The sequence below is a fragment of the Seriola aureovittata genome, chromosome 10, assembly GCF_021018895.1.
Source record: "Seriola aureovittata isolate HTS-2021-v1 ecotype China chromosome 10, ASM2101889v1, whole genome shotgun sequence".
Classification (NCBI taxonomy): domain Eukaryota; kingdom Metazoa; phylum Chordata; class Actinopteri; order Carangiformes; family Carangidae; genus Seriola; species Seriola aureovittata.
Genome location: NC_079373.1, coordinates 7,268,061 through 7,286,641, shown reverse-complemented (window position 1 = coordinate 7,286,641; position 18,581 = coordinate 7,268,061). Strand labels below are relative to the sequence as shown.

Below are 18,581 nucleotides of genomic sequence, written 5' to 3'. Positions count from 1 at the left end.
CACACACACACACACACACACACACACACACTTACACGCGTATAAAGCAAGGCTGACATGAAGACATGAAGCCAGGACAGAATTAGAGCCCCACGTGGACTCCATGCCGATTCTGCTTGTGTCCACCGTTGTGAAGGATGAGTGTACTGACATCACAGAGGTCAGCCTCCTCCTGTTACTGTCCCATGACCAAATAACACGCAGATGATAAACTAGAAAAAAAAAACCAACTGTCCAGTGTAATAAGTCTGATTAGAGTTGAAACTGTACAATGGCAGTCGGACAAAAAATGTCCGGTGCACTCAGACTGTGGATGTGAAACTAAAAATCCTTTATCAATATATGGATACGACAACGCGTTTTGAATCACAGGGTCTTCATAAGGGCATGAGACTCGAAAGTGTGAGTCGAAATGCGTTAGCCATATATTAATAAAGGATTTTTAGTTTCACATCTACAATCGGAAGTGCCCGATTCTGACTGCCTTTGTACAGTTTCAACTCTTACAAGACTTATTACACTGGACAGTTGTTTTTTTTTTTTGTTTTTTTTAGTTTATCTGACCACTGGCATCATCCTGGAAGAGCACCTGGTTTCACAGTTTTCTCCTTTACATTCTCCACAATACCTGTTTGACCCCGTGCAGCTCTCTCCCTGTTTTAACTTCATTACCAGTAACATGCAGATGAGACTAGTTCTAGTCCCGATGAAGCAATTAACTGGGTTATTAAGTGTTAATACACATCACTTACCAATAACAAAGATTTTTCTGAACTCAAATTTTGATTGTGGCCAATTCAGTAAAGAATGTTCAAAGCTATGAAGAAACATCTACACATCCCCCCCCCCCTTTCTTTTCCATCAATCCCACTCACTCAGACATTTACTATATGGAGATACATGGGGCTCATGTTTGAACATTGCACCTGCTAAATACGTCATGCGATATTTTTCAACTTCCGCAGGTTGACAACAACGACTACAAAGCACACAATGGTAGCGTTCTCAAAAGTCGGGCGAAAGATGGCTGAATTTGTGAATGTCTGAAGCGTTTGAAATAGGAAAAGCCTTCCCCGATGTAGATCTCTGCGGATCTCATCAAGAAATGCTGACTTCAGTTTATCCAGCTAATGTTGCAAGTAAGGTCTTCACCGTTACCCTTTGGCACTTCATAGGTCACATCTGACTGATGTGTTTCTAATGACTCCCTCCTAAAAGTTAAACAAATGTACCTTGACTTTTGTGATAACCTGTTGTTTTACAGCCCCGCGACTTCCCCCTGCACAGGTCTCATAACACCGACTCTGCCCTGTGGACTGACCAAGGCTTTTGTTTAGTTGATATCGTTCTGTGTTGACACATGGATGCTCAATATCTCTGAAAGTCGAAACAAAATCATTCTACTACTGCACTTCTACTGCAGTGAGCCACAGCTCTGATGTGAATGTCTATGTAATAGCATTTTGACATGATGGAGTTTATGTATCACTTCCTGATATTCATATTCCCATTGCTATTTTGGCCGCTACATTCGGCTGAACTAAGTGGATTTACAGTTGCGGAGGTGTAAGAAAGTCTCTCCCTTCAGTGGCCCACTTTTCCTTCAGTGACTTAAAAAAAATATATAAAAAAAACACAGAATACTAACACACCAACATAGTCTCAAAAACACATGCACAAACACCTCAAGTGACACTATCTTTGTCTTTTACTGCCTCTTAAAAAACAGCCTTGGGTTGTTCTTCAACATGACTGGTAAACAATTAACTGAAAGATTATTGGGAGACCACATGTGAAGGACGAGCCTGGTATTTCTGATGCTTTTAGGAGTTATCATTAGTCACAAGACACATGGCCTCTGGATTTCTGGCCTGGCATGTCCTACTTTCTTCAGTGTTATACTTCCGAATGCGATTTATTGTCTCGAAACTAGTTAATGTTTAGTCAGAACACTGTGATTCTTGGCTTGTCTGTGCCTGAGTGTGGGGGACTTTGGAAGGAAGTACCTGATGGATCTTGACAGAAGTAGCGGCAGAGGGCAGTAGTAAATAAAACACGTTGTAGGTTGAGAAAACAGAGGCGTGATAACTTGGTGACAGATTTAATCCTCACAGTAATGTCCTCCAACAACTACATGTTCTATTGCTCAGTCACCGATTCCTTACGTTGCTCTAGTACTCGCCACCATCTGACGTGAAATCTAAAGACGCACCCACTTGATTGACCGGATCATATGTGTGTTTTTGTTTTTGTGTGTGTCTGTGTGTCTGTGTGTAATCTTCGTCTCACCTTGCAGCCCTCGCAGGCGTGGACTCCGTAGTGGTAGCCCGAGGCGCGGTCAGCACACACTCGACACTCAAGATTGAGCGATGAGGAGGAAGATGAGAACTCCTCCTGGCCGGCCGCCAGCCCGTAAACGACTGATGAGGGGCTGGATGCTGGCGTCAGGGCATCTACAAGAGACGAGCACGTGGTTGGTTAAACCAGTCATTGCACTACCGCCCCCCCCCCTACTACACATCCTAAGTGATGTTGGTAAGTAGGGCTGGTGATATTGTATATTTTTTTTATTGACAACAAATCCCATGAGAAGACCAAAAACAGAAATGAATTGATCCAACTGACGAGTATTGTTTATGTAGCAAAAAAGAGTAAGCTGTATCTACCATAGATTGACATGTCATTGTTGCTGCGGGACAACACATCAGTGAGCCACACAACCGCACTGGGTGATGCATTCCTACAGTCCCACAAACACAGCCTCGCAGCTATAAATACTCACTAGTAATACTCAAATTTGATACTGAAAATAGTCCCTAACACAAGTGCTGTTCGCCCCCATTTGAGCTACATTTGCTACAGACATAAAATCCACTTTTTCTACAGTTGTGCACGAAGCTGATCCAGGAAAGAAATATTGCTCAAGAGAAACCTTCACAGCTGTTTTTTGTGAAAAGCCTCATTTGTATGTTCTGACTTTCACCAACTAGTTTGGCCTCTCTGATATTCACAGTGTTGCCACCCACATCTGCACATTCAATTAGAATGAAACAATGGCTCTTACTTACACACACACACACACACGTTCACACACACGCACACACACACACACAGTACAACGATATCTGATTTGAAAGTGGGCGCACACTCACAGAAGCTTCAGTGCATCTGCATTCATGTCAGTGTGTACTGTATAATTTCCATTGTTGCTGCAGTCCTAATCATCCTCATGACCGTGTATTTAGAGAAAGTGCACGCTGCTAGAAGTGCGCTGTATAAAGCACCAATGTTCTTTATAAAGCCTTACAGAGGCATAGATCATAACTAACTGGACACTGTAATTCCTGCAGACTGAAGGCATCAGCATCCTTTACTCGTCGGATTGTCAAACGGCGCCTGAAACCCCTCCCCTGACACATTTCCGATGTCAGAGCTGTGGAGGCTGCTCTTGATAATTTTGTTTTTCACACAGTGTCAGTGTCTGCCAGGTGTGCCAGAGGTGAGGCAGTACGCGGGATTTAAACTTCAGCTTTCTTTTTCCATTCTTCACATCAACTAATTACAACATAATTTCAGAGTGCAACACAATAAAGCCTTTTGACGAGAGACTGTCTAAAAGCGTGCACCGGTTATATGATTCATCGCACCTCACCCACCTCTATGACGGCAGCCTTTTTTGCCATGCCCCCTGGTGTGACCATACAGAACATGGTTATTTTCACCACAATCAGTTAACAAATTGGGTCATTATTCAGAGATAACTGAAGGCCAATAAAAAGCTTCAGTCACGGCTGCCTTCATGAATGCGTCTCTACTGTGAAGTCTCATCTCCCTGCGGCAAAGACCTAGTAGAATTAAAGTACAGTTTGACCTCTTTGCCCCAACAAAAACAGTCTGTTCCATCACAGCGACTATTTTATTCAGAGATATTAGCATGCAGCGTTGGGAGTAGTATTACTGATCATCCTTAATGGAAGACAGGTCATGAGGTTCGCCATAGGTTGCCAACAGTTTTCTATTTTCACCTTGTGAAGGGGACACGGTCGATGGAACTTGCTTGGTGCACAAATAGCAAAGATGCAATGGTACTAAACGGTGGCACTAAGTCAAGCCACATGAGTTTGGTAAAGAGACGCCAGAACGCGGATAAGCAGCATTGGCAGTGGACCTGGAGCTGTGGCAAGTGCACATGTTTTGACTCAGTGCGGACAAGAAAAGCATGTCAGTGTTGCCTCTGCTCCCGTCTCTCACTGTTCGCACTTGTAAACACCTATAAATCCTAACCAGCCCTCTCACTGACTTTTCCATGACACCATCAAATGTTTCCGTGATGCCTTCTCCCAACGCTTCCCCTCTTTTTTCACTCCTCCCTTTGTCCACCTCACTCACACCCTCTATTATTCCATTAAATGTCTATCTTTCTAGACTATTCACTACTTGTTCGCTTGTTGCATAATTTGGTAGTAGCATAAATTTCCCAGATGCCCATGTGACTTCTATTCAGGAGGAAACACAGCAGCAAAGTGGATGTTTCCTGAGAGGTGGTGAATGGTGGCTGAGGAATGTGTGAATTCCTCATTGGATATGGAGCGAGGAGAAGGACTGAGGGAGGACAGAGAGGTAAAACAAGGGTTTAAGGAAAATGAGAGGTAGATAAGGCTAGAGAGGAAAAGGAGAAATGAGGAGGAAGTACAGAAAGGAATGGGGAGGAAAATGCACCAAGACACTGAGTAAGTCAGAGTCAGAGAAGGACAAATCAATCAAGATCAAGAGACTATCGCCCCAAAGGCACGAAAAAGTAGGTCAGTCAGGCAACCTGAGTAAAAAGGGGCTGTCAAAGGATTGTTGCACAAGAGGTTAAATAAACCAGAGTGTGTGTCTGAACATTCAGTTCGCGCAAATTAAGGATTAAGTGGCTAAACTGAGGGACCCCTGCTCTGACAATGACCGGGCGATTACACCGAGCCACCGTGGATACTTTAAAACTGTGAAATGACGATGCAGGAGCAAACCCCCCACCTTGTCATCTCACCATATTATTAATGAGCTAAAAGAGGTATTTCCATTCAGTGACATTCAGACCCTTTTCACCTAGGACAGTGGAACCTTCGGAGCCATTGCTGGACGACTGGTATTCAGGGACATCGAAAGAGCTGAGGGCATCGTTGTCGATGGACTGGGAGATGTCCTGGAGCTCCTCCATGCCGCCCATGAAGTCGTCATCGGCGCACAGGGGGCTGTCCAGCAACGTGTCCTCCAGGGGAGAAGGGGGATGGTAGTGGCTCTCCATGTCGACCATCGCGGTGGAGGAGCAGGCTGCCGGCACTCTCACTCATCAGACTAGAGACAGAGGACAGCGGGAGGGTGGAGGGAGACAAAAAAAAAAAAACAGAGGTCAAAGAGGTGATATAGAAACTCAGGCGGGCAGACAGAGGGAGACAAGATAATAATCCATTTCTAAGGTCACCTCTGTCAAATTCTAGAGTTGACATCCATGCCAGCAGCTCTGTGAGGCTGTATACAGCAGTGCTTGGTGCTGAATGCTAATGTCAGCTCACTAACATGACAATGTTTAGCAGGTATAATGCTCATGTTTACCATTTTAGTTTAGCATGTTAGCATGCTAACATTTTCTATTAGGCAATAGAAAAAAAAAAACTACATGTCAGTAGGCTCAAACTTATTATGTCATAACCAAAGTTTGTGGTAAATCAAAACTCTGAACTTATAATAGCGCTAAATGTAAAGTCAGCAAAAGTGTTGTGCAATAAATCCTGAGGGTGGACATTAAAGTCTGTACAAAAATGTCATGATAATTCATCTCATAGTTGTTGAGATATTTCACTCAAAGCCACAGATGTCAGCTTATGATGGTATGAGAGGACAAGTAATGGAATCTACACAGACCATTAATATCTGTACCACATTTTTTGCCAATCCATCAAGTAGATGTCGAGATATTTTACTAGATAAGTGATCATTTTGTTGGTAGCACTGGAAGAAAAGCTAGGGGATCAACAAAGTCGTTAGGAGCTTCCTTCTGGGCACCATGAATGTCTGTTCAAAAATGTTTTGGTAGTTCATTCAATAGTTATTGAAATATTTCAGTTTGGACCAAAGTGGTAGACCGTCCACAAAGCCACGCTGCTAGCATGGTGCAAAACTGATAACATCATTATCAACATCAACACCGTAGAGTAATACTGCCTTATCTCTCAGTGCGCATGATTAAACACAACACTGGCTCATACATTTAGGCCCTAATGAGTGGTGCTGATGCAACATGTGGCCATCAGGCCAGGTGAGGCACGCTGCTCTAGTGGGTCAGCAGCAGGCGACTAACGAATGAAGGACATGGAGTATCTTATGACACAACACACTCCACTCCTCTGAGCTATTCACTCCAAATACAGTAACCTTATCCTCACAGGCCTCATAGTGCTGCAGAAAGGGAAAGACAGAGGACAGAGAGAAAGAGAGCGAGGCATGTGGAGGAATGAATGTAGGTCAATGGGCTGGCTGTGATAGGAAGGCTGGGTCGAGGTTTGGCTAGAGGAGACATGACAGACTTGGCTTGTACAGTAGATGGGTGAGATTTCGCTGAATTGCACATGGGGTGGGGGTGGGGGTGGAGGAGCTACGAGCTACACATGAAAGTGCACTATGGAGTGAGTTTGCCTTTACTGCTTAGCGTAAGACTGGTTAAACAGATCGGACCTTATTTCACATATTCAAACTTCATACATCCGCATGTAAAGTGGGTCAATCTTCGGTAAGCTCTTTCCATCAGGCCCCACTAAGAACAACAAGGGGGTGGGGGTGGGGGTGGGTGTGTGTGTGTGTGTGTGTGTGTGTGTGTGTGTGGGGGGGGGGGGGGGGCTATACGGCTAGAAGATAGCAGCTGTTGGTTGTTCTCACCCTTTACATGTCTTTAGTTTAACCTTAACTTGCTCTGCACTGTGTAAGGTACAGTAGACTATTTTAGAAGACAGGCTGACTGCCTGCTCAACAAGTTTCTGCCCTCAGTGCTCCCTGTGACTCTATTCAGAGGCTCCGATGACAGAAATGAATGGTATTCTACTGAAAGCAGCTATGTGAAGTACAGATCATTTGCATATAGTTTGGCCTAGTATAGTTTTCTGTGATTCTATGTGTTATGTAATTGTTAATAATACGTTTCTAATGTCTTTTAAAAAGCTGATATGTAATGTACTGGTGGCTTGTTCATTAGCAAATGGGTGGAGGGTTGGAGCCATTGGCAGAGAGAGCACAGCAAGAAACAACCAAGTGTTTAGGTTTAATACATGCAGAGAAAAAAAGATAGATAGATAGATAGATAGATAGTCCCACCCGTTTAAAAAACGCCACCCTACGTGAAGAGAAGCCTGGCACGTGAGCAGGCCGCTTCACTGAGCTACTCACTCTACAATACACTTGTAATTCTGAATGAGAGCAGTGTTAGCTCTGCTAGGATAAAGCAAACCTGTTTAGCATTCAGCCCCTAGCTCCTGACCCTAAGGTCTTTCTTTAGAGGACATCCTGTTTCATCCACTCACTTCACTCAGCGCTGTCTCATTATAATACTACCTCAAGGCAAAAAAATAAAGAAGCTTTCTGGGCTACTGCTTGACTAACATCCGTTCTGTCTATTCAGGAAACACTCACATTAACCCAGCTGAGTTATTGTCTAGTGGTAAGATGAGTTAGATTTGTGCTTGTGAACTTAATTTTCCTGAGGTCGTTAAAAACTTATGATACATTTTTGCAGACACATATGTCCAGATATGGATCAGTCTAAAGGGGAGCATACAGTATGCCAAGGCTTTGTGTCAACACACACCATGCGTGACTTTCTATTTAAATGACATACATGACACAGGTTCCTTTCTGAACTCATGACCCCACTACCAGCAACTGTGAAGTCGTGGACCAAGCTAACCCCATGTTGCCACCAACATACAACATGAGATCGTAAACACACAGAGCGGCTTAGCTTCGGACTTCAGAGGTCTAGAGAGGATTGAGACAGAGTAAGACAGAGAGCGAGAGACACTGGAGGGAGGAGAGGAACGTCAGTCAAGCTACATTACAGAGTCATTATCAGCAAAGTGCGAGACAGAGAGAGAGAGAGCAAGCGAGGCAGAGAGAGAGAAAGAAAACAGCGGTTCCTACGGTAACAGCAAACCTTTGTCCCATAGGTCAAGACCTCTCTTGTGCTCACTCAACCGAGGCCTGCGGAGGGCACTGCGGACACTGAGTGGAAGATGAGCAAGGTTATATGTGTTTGTGTGCTTGTTAGGGGTTGGGGTTAGGGTCCAAAAGAGGAGGATGGGGGTTACACTGACAAAAGACCGCTAACCAAGAGCCGCTGGGGTCGCCATGACGATGTCATGGCAATGCTGACACACGGCTCACACTTTGAAATCAGCAACGGAGGGAGTGCGGCAGGCTTGTGAAGACAGCTACAGCCTACTACCGCTGGAATTCAATCTCTCATTGAAATCAATAAATCCCATTATGGTGTAAAAAATAGGTTAAAATGTATGTTAGCAGGTCTGTACCAGTGACCAGAGAGCCGTATGTATGAGTGGAGCATAAATAATCCATACAGTCCGACGGATTTCTGCACAGCATGGTCACCCAGCCCCCCACATTACGCTCATCCATCGCCGTCAAGACCCACATTAGACAGACAGGCCATGAAGCAGCTACTAAGCTCTGGCTGAGGCAGATAAACATGCTCTAAATGTGACCCAGGCATGTGGAAAGCCCCCTGCTCCCCTAACAGAAAAGGACATTGAACAGAGTGAAATTAGTTTACATGAGATTCCCCTAGAAAAGTGATCCACAAATCACCTGCACTGCTGAGTCGACAGTCTCAGTATAGGGACATCCATCACTCAAGAAGTACAGTGCTTGGAAGGGATCGTGTTATCTGATCCTGTGGCATATGCAGTATACATCCACACAAAACCATCTGTGTGGATGCAGCTGATTGCTGTGAGAGAATAATCACTCAGTCTCCATGACTAACTGTTGTGTGTGGGGCGTCCAGTAAAGCTTTATGCTTTCCAAATCCAACAATGATAAAGACAACAAACAGCAAAGAGCGTGATGACAAGAAAACACAGATAAAGCTGAAGGCAGACAAAGACATCAGGGTTTGTCTCATGAAAAGCTGGAAAAAAAACATGACTGAAAACACTGTAGCACAGGAGAATATGCCTTGGCAACAGAGAGATAGAAAAGAGATTGCTCATCTACTTGTCTGTTGTGTAATAATAAAACTAGTGTTGCTGCCAATCTATAAAAGAATGCCATTAAGTATGGTTAATAATATATAAAAACCCAATAATAACCCAGGAAACAAAAACACTCCCGCCCTACCTTCCTCATGCAAAAACTCAAAGTAATCCATGTAACTTTGATCCCTGACAACATGAAATCCAGCTCTATCCAAGAGTTTGTGTGATGATTGAGTGTGTTTGTGAGAGAGAGCAGACCACAGGTTAATGTTTAATCCACCCGTCCTGTGGTCTGAGTGCTGACAGGCCTGTAAGAAGAAGGGCCCCAGAGGCCATAATGGTGGTCTTAGAGTAGGAATATGGGCTGATTGGGCTGTCCCGCCCGCTCTGCTCGTCCATTTGTTTGAAGAGTTCACTCGATGAGCTCAGCCTGGACCGTGCCCGCAGTGTAAACACTCGAGTCAACCCTTATCACTCGAGGGCTGATACGCTGGCCGGCGCCCTCTTATCGTTATGGAGATTGGCCAAAGTACAGGCCTGTGGAAGTGATTGACATTGGACTTCAGCTGTAGTCTGTGACAGATGAGCCGTATGATAGCTGACGGTTCAATCACCCTGTTATCAGGTCGCTTTACTGAATACGTCGGGGTCGGTGACAGTTAAATGTACAGGACGCAGCAAATTTTGGCTTCTATTTTTAGATCTGAAGGTTCATACCTGTGCCTTTGCAAACATTAGCTATGTAACTAATGTAACATCTTTGATGACCAATTTCAAATGCATGCAGTGAAGTTTTACATTTTTACGATGCATTATTACAGAAATCCACTGGTTTTGCGACTGAATTTTGTACAAACTGATTGTTGGCTGACAGCATGTTGAACACCCACTGCTGAGCTGAGTTGAGAAATAAGAAACATTAAGTTACATAAACCTCCCGTGGACTCTGACCTCTGCATTGACAGCGTGTTCTGTGTCAAAATAATAATTAAATGTCCACTCACGCTCACAAGACAAGAGCGCGTACAGTCTGACCATAAAACCCTGCAAGGGGTTGCAATGTGACAGTGTATCACGTTACCTCAGAGGGCCTACGGTGACCTGACCCCCTCACACGGGCTGTTGAAAGCGCAGCGTTACGTGGCGGAAAGTGTGTCGGCGTGTGTGATGGGGAATGTCAAAACAACATGAAAAAACTTGTGGTGATGTCATCCACATGAGGAAAATCTTTGTGGAGTGGAAGCAATCATGACCTGTGATTGTCAGTTTTGGGGGAAACAAGCGGCGATGTGTGAAAAATCTGAATTTGGACAGACGGATGTGGGTGTGTTTACTGCATGGCACACAGACTCACGGTGTCGTGACCTCCCAAAAACTTTCCTCATAACTCTTTGGTATCTCAAATATTTTGCCTCAGGTTTGACTGTGTGAAAGCATTACAAGTATTTCTTTGGACATTTCTAAAGTATATTTAACTTGACCACTGTCATTATCTATCATAGTTTTCTTTCTGATAAAGACATGAGCTATTTTTGGCTGTTTACTTGGCTGATAAATTGAGCATTTTATACTATTAGTTCCTGATAATCTGTTCAACACATCTGTTCTTTGTTTGGCTCAGAGGAACATAACAAAGGAAGGGAAAGATAGTGAATTTGTGAGCAAGTAGTAATGATATACCAGTAATAATAATAATACCATAGTGTGTTTTTCTGCCTCGGTCATGACACAGCTGCTGTGTAACCTTGACCCTCAGTATAGCCACAGCTTAACCAGCTTCCCCAGTGCGTCAGATGTAGTCACAGCTGAACCAACGGCAGGCTCGCCCCTCTGTGTTTCCAGCTGCTGAAATCTCCAAAAAGCTAACGGCGCTGTCCTTAAGCAACACCTCCGTTCTGCTGCCAAGCGCAGGCTGCCTGGCTGCCACTTTGTACTTATTTCCAAATCAGTCACAAGGATCAAGCGGGCCACCATTACAAAACCCTCTCTGCAGTTCATCCAAACTGTACATTTCACAGTGGGGGTAACTGCCGCAATCTTTTCCAGCTGCGTTTATCACTCGGACAGATGTAGGGCTGGGGTAACAAGATAGCGAGCGGCACTTGCATACATTAAACTGAAGCGACAAAGACCATAAAGTGCCTTAATGAGTCAACTGTATTAGCTGTAGTCACCTTAGCTTACGCTATTTTATGATCTGTGCTTTGATCGTGCTGGGTTTATTATGTTTATCAAAGTTACTGATTTTTCCCTCTTTACATAATCATGTGGTGATATACAGAAACTGTGCTGGGTGGCAGAACCGTACAAAAATATAAAGAGATTGCAGTATTTAGCATTTTCCGCTCAATATGAAATGCAACACGTGGACATGGCTTTGCCTCCATAATGAATATGCAGTGCTTTTAGAGCGGAGGAAACCAAATTCTTATGCTCTGACATTTTCTAGTGACGTACAAGTTTGCTCCACACCTCAGTACGAGTGCATATTTGGGAAGTGGTCTGGTTCACATCCTCCTCCAGGAGTAAAAATATTGCATGTGCGATCAGAACAATGTACATACAGTATCATGGCTAGTGCCAAAGAGAAGGGAATGTTCAAGTGAGGCCGTGCTCCTGCACCAGCTGCTCCGTCCCCTGAGACTCTGCCAAGATACAATACCTTCATCCCCTGGCAACACGGGGACACAAGGACAGCAGACAAAGCTCTCTGTCTGTGAACTTTGACTGACCACCTTGAGTGCAATGCTGCAAAGAAATATGAAACATTTTGCACGCTTTGTCTAGATTTAGGAGGACAGTACATGTGCTGCAACATCACAGGAGGGGATTTAAATAGTATGTTTATTATGTGCAAAAATGATGGTTTACCAGTAAAATTATGTAATTGGTCAGAGGAAACCTGATCAATCAACCAATAACAATTGTGAATCACTTGATAGATATATTAAGATCTCTATCGAGCAAAAATACCAAAGCAAACTCTTGCTGGCTCCAGCTTCGTATTATACTAAATTGAATATGTTTGGGTTTTGGATTGTGGGTCCGTAAGTAAACGACTGATCAGAGCAATAATTTAATCAACAATGCCTTCCAGCTACCTTCATCTTTGCCCAAAACAATGTTTGCACTGAGGCATGCTGAAGAATTTTCCAAAACTGTTCCGAGGGAGTTTTATGCATTACTGAAAAACAATAGAGTGAGGAGTGCCAGAGTGCAGAAATCACCAAAAACTGAGATGAGAACAACATGAGGCCGGGAGCATTTCTCCTTCCCTCTGACAGCTGTGTGTATCTTGTTTCATTTTCCAGCATGACACTGGAATTGTGAGTTCCCCCTTTCTGGCTGCCAAACCAGCCTACGTGTTTGTGGGGAGGCATGCAGCTCACAGGCCTGGTGACAGAGCAACACTAATTTGCTACTGAAGTAGGATCTCTGAGTACGACAAAAGACCAAAATGTTCTTTTGGCTTCCTACACGCTGCAAAGTAAGCAGCAGTGGCAATCACAAAATCTTGTAGAGCCATTTTTATCAATTTCACCTTTAAACACTTATATAACTATATAGTATATACAGTATCATAACATGCTATATTACATAATTTGATTTAACACACCCAATTAAACTGTGCAGCTGACCTACAGTGGTCATATTGATTATGTTTGCTACTTTCCAAAGAACTGAAAGAGTGAATTTAACTTGCCCTGCCAGATATAGCAATCTTTGCCCCACCTCGACCTTTGGCATGGTCATCTGACATGTTAATAACCACCGTCAATTTCCATACTAGTGTCAAACACCTCTGTTTCACCAACTCATGCTAAAGTGACATTATATGAATAGTTCAGAGGCCTTGTTTGTTTGCTGTGCTATATATATATCAATGTCAAATGAGGCCATAAAAGATGAAGGTTTGTTAGTAATGGACTTAAAATGAGAGAGTGAACCAGGCGCAGGTCATTGATGAGGATTTCTAAAAGCCATGGCTCACGTGGATGATGATCAGGCGCCATTTACTCGAATTTCAAGCTGACAAAAAGTGTCAATCTGTGACACTCACACAAGCAGACCAGAAATGCAGGATTTTGGAGAGACAAAAGACATTCCTTCAAAAGACCAGTCAAATCCTCCTGTCAAGTCCCGTCATGGTTTAACGCACAAATTCAGCTTATATACAACATCCCACCCCGATCAATACCACAGACAATCTCCTGTCCAGAGCCGCTTACTGTAAGTCTGGCTGGAGCGCCCCAATCCTATTCAGCACAGGAGGACTTTACCATAAGAAAGGCTCAAAGGGGAATAGACCTGGCTCAGGTGAAGGTCAAACCTGGCTGACAGAGGACACACGTTGCAAAACAAACAGACCATATAAGTGACTACAAACAGCAGGAACAGCCCTTGTTCTGCTACAACCACGTTTGGACTGAAAATGGCACCACATAAAAAAAAAAAAAAAAAGAAATCTACGCTGGTGTGGGTGTGTTACTACAGGTACCAGTGAGAGGGTGAAATTTGATCCAGGAAGTCCAGTTTAAATAACACAGCTGTGACTTTGAAGGCTTATCAGACATCAAAACATTGGTCAGCTGTTTATAATATGAGGAGGGATTTTACAACTGGGGAAAGTTATCATGGTGACGATCATTTTATTATCCATCTCGATGAATGGGAAGAAAACAAAGAAAAACTTTTTCAGTTACAACATCATCTACAGACACGTCTGCATGTGTGTTGTTAAAAAGTTGACCTTTTAGCCCTCTAAAGACCCTTGTGCTGCTAACTCAGTGGCCTCAGATAAGTAAATAAGGAGATGGCAGTGTGTGAGCGCTATTTTTGGTCTGAATGCAGCCTCAAGGCGTACAACAAAATGCTTGTTGGATCCTCGAACAGTGTCCGTCCTCCCCCTGCACCTTTCCCACGTCTGATTTTTTTTTTTGGCCACTTTTTCCTGTGTTCAAATGAATCCAACCACCGTGAACCACTTTGAGGAGAGTCGGCCTGAAAGCGTTCCACATGATTCACATTTGAATGATTATCACATTTTGCCTGGCTGTACTATATTCTGGCAGGCTTCTCAGTCCGCCTTTGAGTGTATCCATCTGGAACAGCTATAAACACATTTGTCTTTAAATGTGGCTGAAAGACACTTTATACGAAGTAGTTTGTTTCAAGCAGACCCCAAACCTACAGTCCCCAGCGCAAGACCCAGCACCTGTAGGAGCTTATTTCTCTGGGGCTGCTCTCACAGGTGAGAGATGCCAGAAGAGCCCTCGAACCCGCATAGTCCATAACAAGGCAGTGGTAGCGTTCATCCCTAACGCAGAGGGTCTAAAAACAGGTGGAAGAGCCGTCTGGAATGATGCTTCATGAAAAGCTAATGCGAACGCACACAGAGCAAATGCTGGATGGATCTAAGACCGTGACTTGTCCTGACTAATTCTCTCCAAACTATGCCCAGTGTTAGCATTGCTCCTCTTGCCATCTGTGGAGAAAATAGGTCACTGGAACTAGGTTCTCGTTGCTAAACATACTTTCAGTACACCTTTGCAGAAGGCCCGACAGACACGACGGAGACAAATGATAAACTCTCGAGACTGTTCAGCTGGGGGAAGAACCTGAAAGTCCTGTTTGAGGAGCAGAGAGGAGAAAAATTTGCCTCTCTCTCTCTCTCTCTCTCCGCTCTTGTTTCTTTCCAATGTGGTCAATTCTTTATCTGGTATTTAAACATAATTATATAAAGGGTGGGGTTACAAGTTGACAGATCACAAATAAAGTAGATAAAAGTTATCAATAATGTCCATGAATGAATCAGCGCAAAATTGTTTAGCAATCTTCCCCATATCCTGCATTTGACTCCTTCCCACCCCACCCACCCACCCCACCTGGACCGCATGCACACAAATAACAGTTATATTAATGATTTTATTATAGTAATCGCTTGTTTTCCAGCATCAAATGTTTTCTTTTTTTGCCTGGTGCATGTTGGCAGCCAAGTGCTGCATGTTTGCATTGTCTATGAAGTCAAGAAACCATCGTTGTACACTGATATCATGAGAATGTCTCTGCGTCTGAAAGCCCGTCTTTCCAGGGTGTGAACGCAACCGAGCAGAAGCAGATTAAAGGTCTCAGGTGCCTGGAGACAAAACTGTCAGTGTGCCGCAGGAGAAACTAGCTACAGTAAAAACAACAGCAGTGCAACCTCCCTTAAGGCTGAATTAAAGAAGCACTCGTCTGAGCAGTGGCTCTGACGGTTTGTGTCTGGAGACATTTGTCATGCGCTGTGCACAAGAGATAAGACTATCTCGACTGCTTTGTGTTCCTCCGATTGCTATAGTTAAGTTGAGATGATGAATTACAAGCAGTGATAAGAACTGAAAGAAAATATAAAACAGGGCCACTCCCGCAAACAGAGTAAAGATCCACGTGCTTCTGAGTGAGGTCCGCCTGGAATAAAGAAAGCACAGGTGGACCTCATCACTGTGTTCAGTTAACCACAAGAAAAGCTTTTATATTTACTTCCCTGCATTTCTGAAAAAATTTAGATGTATCAGACACCCCCGGTCACCCCACCCACTTGGTATTCACCAGCAAGTACAAAAAAACAACAACCTTATTTGCAATTACTATTTGACCAGGGTTCGGTGTGCCCATTTTGATGTTATCTCTTGGAAAATTTTTAGCCTATGAAGCGATTTATTCTTCAGTCTTAAAAATATTCACCGTGATGTTTTCAATTGGCTTCACTCCGTCAACACAAAAAAAACCCCACTGCCACTCTGTGTGAGGCTGTGTCAAATCCTATGTGATTTTTAATGGACTTTTAACAACGTATGATAAGCTGAGTAAAAAATGGTTCTGACTGCAGACCTTTGATCCCAAGGTAAATGCTACGTTAATATGGAGACTGGCTTTAAGTGTTAGCAAATACAGGTAAAAGCCTCGCACACGGGACTGAGCTGAATCTCAGTGTGTTTAGAAGAGTGATTTAGCATCTGCCGTCAGATCAGTCTCACTTTTAGGACGGGGTGTCAGCAGAGAGCAGCTTTCTAATCTCAGCTAACAACGCAAGTCTCTTCTCGCCATTTAATACACAAACAAACCTTCATCACTGTGGCATCCAGTCAGTCCCAATATCAATTTACGATTAATGCCACAAAGGAAAAATAAAACATGAGGTGTCAAGCGCATTAACTGTGGAAGCCCTTCCAACATTCATGACCCCACTGAAGGAATTTTAATCTATGAAAAATACACACTGGACAGTTATAAGAGTAGACAACTGAAATTACACATAGGATCCCTCTACCTGGCGATAAAGAAAGGCTTGCATTTCTGCATTGTTCAGGAGAACGGGACATGTAAAGGATTTGGGTCAAATTTCACTTTCACAAAAACAGCGTTATTCAGAAATGAGGGTTGCAAGGCGGTGAGCTTTCTCATGACTAAAAACTAAATCACTGAGCTGCAGAACACCACGCTCACAGTGTTGTATCAGTATTAATGATAATGAATGAATGAATAATTATGTTACACACTTGCACTGGCTGTGACTTTGCCTGGCAGTCATGTGAAAGCTCTGCATGTTCCCAACAAGGAGCAGAGAAGGAGTCACTGAGGCAGAGAGAAGGGAGAAGGAGAAAGGCCTCAGGGTTACTTAAGGAGTTAGGTCATAGCACCTGCAGATACATAACCACCGCCTCACCCATTCGCTTCACGCATGTCACAGTTTGTGCTGCTTAAGTGCTGGACACAGATCATTAGCAACAATAAGCAATCTGTGATTTCAACATTTCAATCACAACTTTCCCCCATCTCTATCATGAAACAATATTTACACTGAAGAGACCGCATGCAGGTGTCATGCACGTGCCTCTAGCAGATAGAGCAACATGTCTGGACCGGATTGAAACAGTGTTTGTACATGTTTTTTTGTTTTTTTTTGACGTGCACGCTGCTTAATGTGTCACACAGCATTGACCCTTTAACTGAGCAAAGTCCTATAAGCAATCGACATCTGCTACATAACCGCTATTATAGTAACAGGGCGCGACAACAAGCAAATACATAGCCATTGTGTAAGTAACTCATAAATAAGCTCACATCTAGGGGAGATGTTGCGTATTGATGAGCAAGGGACCCTCTAGCTGCGCAGGCGTGCAAACTGAAATCATATTAGCCTATCTCCATACAATAACAATGGTCTTGCAATCCGTGAAGAATGTATTCACGAGCCCCAGGTACCTGTGAACAATCGTGTGCAGGTTTGGCGCTGCATACCGGACTCAGTCTAAAACACGCGCTGTTTCTAGGCTGCAGCCACCTCTGTGCCCCACAACAAAATTCCCTTACAGACAGTCTCTCAGCTGCTGCCGCCGCCGCCGCCGCCGCCGCCGCAGCAGCAGCAGCAGCAGCAGGAGGAGGGTGCACTTCTTGAATAAAAAGCCAAATGAAGACATCTACCTTGCAATAAACTGCCGAGTCCGAAGCCGCCATATCCTCGGTAATCTCGCAGGGATGAGAAGCGGTTGGTGCAAGATCGAGAGAGGAGCGAGGAGGGGAAAAAATAGTCCCCAACCCCGACCCACGTCCTTGTTTGTTTCCCAACAGCGCTGCCGCTGTCAAAAAAATCCCCCACCACGTCCATACAAAGCGGAGCCGTGAGATCACACCCGCAGGAAGTGACCTCATGACTGACAGCTGGCAGAGAGAAAAGGCGCACACCCCCCTGACACACCTATAGTTTCGGCGAATAGAAAGAGAGCAGCAGTTTCTCTAGAGAAAGGACGCCCCCTAACCATGGTGACAGCTGAGGGGAGCGGAAGAAGACTCTTCCTGTGAACGTGCACTGTTCAAACTAAGACCATTGAAAGAGAACAGAAAGACGCTGCAAAAACAGAGGGTTCAGTACAGGACCGAGTATGCGTGACAGACAGATGCATAATGTTGAATTAAGTGAATTCATGCTGGCAAAATTTGCATACCCGCGGAACTGTCCTCAGATGACCTTCCTCGGGTCATCCAAGTGCCTCCTTCCCTTGTGCTCCCAATTCACTTCATTTAATTTAATTCACTGAAGCTTTATTGGCATAAATTCCTGATCACACAACATGTTGCCAAAGCATAAACATAAAAAAAAAAAAAGCAAATTAAATATGACATGTCTCAATGACATGCAGTTATTTCAGAATCAGAATAGGTTTTATTGGCCAAGTGCTGCAGTGCTGCATAAAGACAACAAAGATAAACAAAAATATACAACGTAGAGCAGGCAAGTGTGCACAGTACCAGAGTGGTGGGAGATGTATTCAGTTCATTTAAGCAGAGTAGCAGCAC

At 43.9% G+C, this 18,581-nt stretch overlaps 1 protein-coding gene across 2 annotated transcripts in view; it reads right to left on the bottom strand.

The window, feature by feature from the left end:
- pparab (peroxisome proliferator-activated receptor alpha b) overlaps nt 1-17,901 on the bottom strand; it is a 32,018-nt gene extending 14,117 nt beyond the window's left edge. The window contains exons 1-3 of one of the 2 annotated variants that reach the window (XM_056387397.1): nt 17,709-17,901; nt 5,092-5,340; nt 2,290-2,453 (exon numbers count right to left, since the gene is read on the bottom strand). In XM_056387397.1, coding sequence (XP_056243372.1) covers nt 2,290-2,453; nt 5,092-5,299 — 372 coding nt within the window. In that variant the 5' untranslated portion in view covers nt 5,300-5,340; nt 17,709-17,901. Of the gene's footprint in view, nt 1-2,289; nt 2,454-5,091; nt 5,341-9,387; nt 9,462-17,708 lie in introns of those variants that run through there. The other variant, XM_056387398.1, reaches the window with a different exon arrangement.
- Between the last annotated feature and the right edge of the window lie 680 nt (nt 17,902-18,581).